The 6,000-nt window shown below is 39.2% G+C and overlaps 1 protein-coding gene across 2 annotated transcripts in view; it reads left to right on the forward strand.

The window, feature by feature from the left end:
• LOC117952635 (obg-like ATPase 1) overlaps positions 1-5,650 on the forward strand; it is a 44,344-nt gene extending 38,694 nt beyond the window's left edge. For both annotated transcript variants that reach the window (XM_034885086.1, XM_034885085.1), the window contains 2 exons: positions 3,004-3,126; positions 5,181-5,650. In XM_034885086.1, coding sequence (XP_034740977.1) covers positions 3,004-3,126; positions 5,181-5,282 — 225 coding nt within the window. In that variant the 3' untranslated portion in view covers positions 5,283-5,650. The remainder of the gene's footprint in view (positions 1-3,003; positions 3,127-5,180) is intronic.
• The last annotated feature ends 350 nt before the right edge of the window (positions 5,651-6,000 follow it).

The raw sequence follows: 6,000 nt of genomic DNA on the forward strand, positions 1-6,000 counted from the left end.
GGATAGAGTGCAGATAAAATATGGTATTTTACTGGTCAGGAGTTACATATTATAGGGTTCATGTAGGCGGTTAAAAAAACAGTCACTTTTTGTGAAACTTTTTGAAAACTAAAGATTTGGGTTGTATCCTGTCGTACGTAATCATGCATTTAAAACTTTTCACTTTTTACTTTCAATCCTATAATCATAACTTGGATGACCATTTTCAAAAAGCATTGCAATTTTCTACAATGACATCTATTCAAATAACTTGTTGCCAAGCAGATCATTAAGGCTTTGTTCCCTGACTGTGAGCTACTTACAGCTTTCATATATGAATGGCAAATAATCAGGAAATTCTCCAGGTTGTGTCTCTTCAATTTCTTTGGTGAATAGGCTGCAACAAATTATGTTTATTTAGAAGCAGCAATGAGAGATAAGCAGTGGATTATCATTGCAGATACTGCTTTTAAATTTTCTAAAATTGACATTGGGTTTGAACTTACAGGGCACAAGGAGATGTTTTTTGCTTTGGGCCTCATGCATCTTCAACAGGACACAACCGTTTTTTCAAGATGTTTAAAAAAGCCAATAGATCTTCTTAAGCTCTCTACCAGTTTTGTTGTTAATCACTTCAAAAGTAAAGAACTTTTAACAACAAGCATCCGGTTGAAAATGTCAACCGGACTGGTCTTTGTGGTGGATGGATGAACATCACTACAGCTTATTTTGTCATAAACTAGATAGTCACTACCAATTCAAACATTTCACTGTTGACAGTTTCATTTCATTTTCCTGAAGTGCAAAATAGATTGGTGTATGAAGAACGTCCACCTCTGAGGTAAACACTAGCTGGAATATGAGCTCTGAGTCCGAACACCAAATTTAGATCCAGGGATTTGACACAAAAACAAAGCACAAGGCAAAATACTTTTGTTTCACTATACATTCCTTTTGACAAGTGTTAAACTTAATTTCTAGTTATTATATCATAGGAGTACAATTCCAGTCTTTTGGTGTATGAGTCAATATGTAGTGACAATACAGGAATTTATCATATCATCTGCTATTTTGGTGGTATTTTGCTACACATAACAAAATACAGGCTCAGGAACTTATACTGTGTTTAATTTTTTGAAGATTATTTCAGGGTGATTATTTTATTACTTTGTTTACAAAGAAGAGGAACAGGAAGTTAAGAAAGCAAGAGAAACAAACCCCTTCTGGTCAGATATGAGCACAGGACATTGCAGTTATACAGTATTAGCCTCAGATCTCCTGCCAACAGGACACCCCATGCTAAAAAATATTCACATTTTGATCAGAAATGCAGATTTTATTTCTGTGCAGCAAATTGTCCGTATTCTTTTGCTACTGACTAGATCAGATCATTGTATCAGTGATGTACTTCACATGAAACTTCTGTGTAAGAAACAGCCACCTTCAAACAAACCAATTTTATTATTTTTTTAATTATATTAACATTAAATGTAATGTTGCAAATTATATGAAACATGTCCAGGCAAATATGTAAACAGAAACCATTTGGTAAATGTTTTTAGGAGGGCTTCTCAGACTGTACAGGCCTTGGGGGAAGGTGAGCTCACTTCCTTTTTTTTTCTTTTTTTATACAAGACACATTACATTTTAGTCAGGTGACATCACCGGGTCTATGCACACACTCGTCTCAGCATGACTGATGTCCTCGCTATTTACAAAAAAAAGCTGTGAAACACTTCAAAAGCATCCTCAAAAACACGCTTGTCCTCGTCGACATAACTGATTACAGCCAGCCTTGATTATGTGTGAGGGGTATTTAGTCAGGTAAGCATCAGTGAGTAACTATATTAAGCCAATACATCTTGCATTGTAAAAACTACACTCAGTAATGTCGTGTTCCTAAGTCTTTTAACATGCTTTATTAGGCAGCCTCGAGGTGACCATTATCTATCAGCCTGCTCTGCATAGCTCTTAACTAGGACAATGTGGATCTCTTGTAATGCTCCGTATGAAAAAAAATCTCTCCCTTAATCTATTTTTCTCCAGATAGACAAACCTTGATGCTGATTAATGGTAGTTAAACTCACAAGCACTCCGTCAACGAGATTGCAAAGAGATGGTAATGTATTAGAGTCATTAAATACGCATCATTCTTTTGGCATGAAATATGTTGACCCCAACCTGATTATATACATAATTAAAACTGCTCAACAGTTCCTGAGCACAGAGCTGCAGAGCAGAGAGAGAGAGCAAGCAGGTCGACAGGCAGGAGTCATAATGATACACAACAGCCACGTCACTTATTTGGGTCATTTGTCATTTCCACCCTGCATTATTTCAGTGCATATAAATTGCACATTTTATCAGTCACCATGTGTGTGTCTTATAGAGTTTTAAAGAGTATAAAAGGTACAAAGAATTTATGAAGCTATTAAATTGTTATTTTGTGTATTGTGAATAGCATCGGAAATACTTCAGGGGCACCTCTAAATTGATGTTTTGGAGATAAAATCATCATTCAAAGTTAATTTAAAGACATAAAAAACAGCTTTACATACTCCAGTAGCCCTGCAGTGACCACAGTGATTCATTTTTAAAGGTTTGAAAGGAATTTAAATGACCAAACTCTGCTGTGCCAAAATAGTAAGGCCTAATGCAGTGAGGCCTATAGCCCCCTGGCCTCTCACTGCAACACTGGGTCTTCTTGCTGTCATGACCAGAGAGCCGAGCAGCAACCCACAATGAGGCAAGATTGCTTGGACAGAAATCAATACCACCACGGAATGGGAATCAGAACGCATTGATAGCAGTGCTGGGTCCTTATCGGTGTCCAGACTGCCCTAGCAGGGCACAGCCGAGTGGAAAGCTGTCCAGAAATCAGGACTGAGGCAAGAATACCCTGACTGAAAACACCTCCAAGTGATGCTCACAACACTATCACCCTATCAAACACCATGTCGCTCGCATGCTGTAATCCATCTTCTCCAAACAATTCATTTGTCCTCTTTTCCTTCCTTGTGACAGAAAGGAACTAAGGCTCCACAGGCTGCGGGAAAGATCCACACCGACTTTGAGAAGGGCTTCATTATGGCGGAAGTAATGAAATTCCAGGATTTTAAAGAGGAAGGCAGTGAGAGTGCTGTCAAGGTGAGCAGTCAGGGTGCAGGAGGAGATGAGGGGAAGTCTTCTGTGATCAGTGGAGCTGACAGTCACCACACAGCTCCTACTGCAAACTGCTCTTCACCTTTACTCAGGGGAAGAAATTACTGCACACACTCTAGCACCACTCCTGACAAGCCAACTGATTCTGGCTCTAAACACTGCCATTCTGCTCCAGCTGTGCATATCTTTATCACAATGTGTCTTAACTGGCTGATGGCGCTCTTGCTCGTGGCTCAGCACAGTTGCTCAGAGGTAGCACTTCGTCACCTCACCAGGCATTTATCTGATCTATAGAGTAGGCTGTTTGCTTAGAGCTCTCTGTTGCCAAATCCACAATCCACTGTAGCATTTGACAGTGATATAAAGCGGCAAGTTAAATAAAGTGTGAAATTCGTTAAATAAGGACAGTTTCATGGATGAGCAGCGCAGAAATGTAACATGAATATCTTATTTTCACAATGGCCAGTGTTTGTTTTTCACCTTTTAACTGTAGTGTGGGTTGTTCATGTGCACACTCCTGTCAAATGTAATAACTGATTTCATGGTGAATTTGTAAAAACAATAACTGGGTGCCAACTACAGCAAGTACTTTGCGAAAGGCTTCTTTTTACTACAAATTTTGTTTCTAGGTTTGGCATTCATTTTGTTTCTTTTCGGCAAACTGTAATTTAGCAATTGAAGGTACAGAGTTAATCTGTTAATCAATGCTGTAGGATGCCTTTTATATCAAAGATGCTGTTTTTTATACTTTAATTTCTGTACAGACAACAAATTGAATCCTCAGTTAATTAAACGAAAGCAGAAGAGACTAAAACCTTGCTGTGTGTGACATTTGTGTGACAGCAGCTGTAAGCCATGATGTTACAATCCCACTATTGCATCATCAACACCATGTGCCCATTTACAAGGCTCAACTAATGTAATTATGGTGACACACAGGACGGGCAGGAACCAGTGTGGAAAGGAAGCACTATGAAAACATTTAAATCTCTTTATTATCTAAGCCTTTTTAATAAGTATTTAGAATTTAATGCAGCAGCAGTGTATTGTCCACACACATCGTAAGCTGCAAACAGAGGGTGAAACGTGTGGGTCTCTGGGGAGTTCCACCATTGTTATCCGAGGTTGAGATCTGAGTGTCAGGTCCTTACTGCATGCTCTCTTACTAATCCCTTTTTGGGCCTCATAAGAACATGGAGCATTTCTGACTGTGACATTAAAGTCTGTCCTATTTAATGCCAGTTGTGGGAATAGGCAGTCTGAATAGGGCCAGTGTATGGGGATATCACATTATTAGTAATCATATCTGCTTAAGCCAAGCTTGCTGCTCCAGATGGCTGCTTTCAAGTGCAAATGAACCAGTTAGACGTGTCTGGTTTAATACATACTCAGGAATCACAAATAGCCATTGATTTTTTTTCCCTGTCTCCCTCTCCATCCAGTGTTTCTGGTGGTATTGAGCTTGGATTAAATGGTCTCCTGAGCCTTTAAAGGGACATTGATTTATCTAATTAATTGTGCGCTGTGCAGAACCAGAATGCATAAACCTGTCCGTATTAGCACTTCAAGTCAATTATTTTTGAGTTTGCCGGGAAGGAGAACAAACACTTACTGTATACAAAAGAAATGTTAGAACTTATTTTGTTTCCTTGAGAAGTTTGATAGGCTGTAATCAAAGACTTATTAACATTTTGTGCTTGTGCACATGAAACTGAAATGGGCAGAAGAGAGGATTATTTACTTAGTGGGAATCAGGCCCCCCTTGAAGAAAACGCGTGTGTGTGTGTGTGTGTGTGTGTGTGTGTGTGTGTGTGTGTGTGTGTGTGTGTGTGAGAGAGAGAGAGAGAGTGTGTGTGTGTGTGTGTGTGTGAGAGAGAGAGAGAGAGAGAGAGCGAAAGGGTGAGAATATGACATTTGCAGTTGGAGAAAAGTTATTGTAGCTGATAAAATAGATTGGATACTAATCCTGAACTATTATTTCCAATTATTTATTACAATATGCTCTATTGTTAGTTTGTTTTTTCTTTGTTATCTTACAGGCAGCAGGGAAATACAGACAACAGGGGAGAAACTACGTTGTTGAAGATGGAGACATCATTTTTTTCAAGTTTAACGTACCAAATGCACCTAAGAAAAAGTGACACAAGAACAATCTGTTTGTCTATATAACTGACTTGTGCTTGTTATCCCCTTTTTTCTCATTGGCCTGATACCCACTGCTACACTCACATTCTGTAGGATCAAATCCCCCCTCTGATCCAAAGCCCAGGTTCAGTAAACTCTGACAGCTTTGCTATTTAAGATCAGGATCGGCCCCCACTTCAAATTGTAGCAGCATTTGAAGGAGCATATTACTCTCCAGATACCTCATTAATCTCCATCACGGGTGCCAGCACTGACACAGCTGACAGTGGGGACAATGCCACCTGCTCTTCTCCCCCTTCTGCAGATAATGCATGTTTTACAGTAGCCCAGATGTCTACACTCAATAAAACATTTGACAAAACCAGTCTGTGTGTGTTTTGGGATGTCTGTATTGAGTGGGAAGCTGCATGGGGACGGTGATAGTGGTCCTGCCGACCACTGATTAGAGAATTAAAAGACACAGCTGACATTGACTATAGCAGAGAGGGGACAATTATAATTAAATCTGTTAAGTGATGCTGATTTTAGAAGGGCACATGCAGGATGCAGGTGTTTCGGCCAAAATAACTGGTCAGTTTAAATTGTTATTTGTAAAGTGATTGAGGTAACCTTTCATTTTAAATTTCCATTATATTTATGATTGATGAATACGTGTGTCCTCTCTTCAACTCTCCCTGCAGTACTCCGCTACAATCCTCAAATATTGACAAAAAT

Source organism: Etheostoma cragini, chromosome 11 (assembly GCF_013103735.1).
Source record: "Etheostoma cragini isolate CJK2018 chromosome 11, CSU_Ecrag_1.0, whole genome shotgun sequence".
In the NCBI taxonomy this organism is placed as follows: domain Eukaryota; kingdom Metazoa; phylum Chordata; class Actinopteri; order Perciformes; family Percidae; genus Etheostoma; species Etheostoma cragini.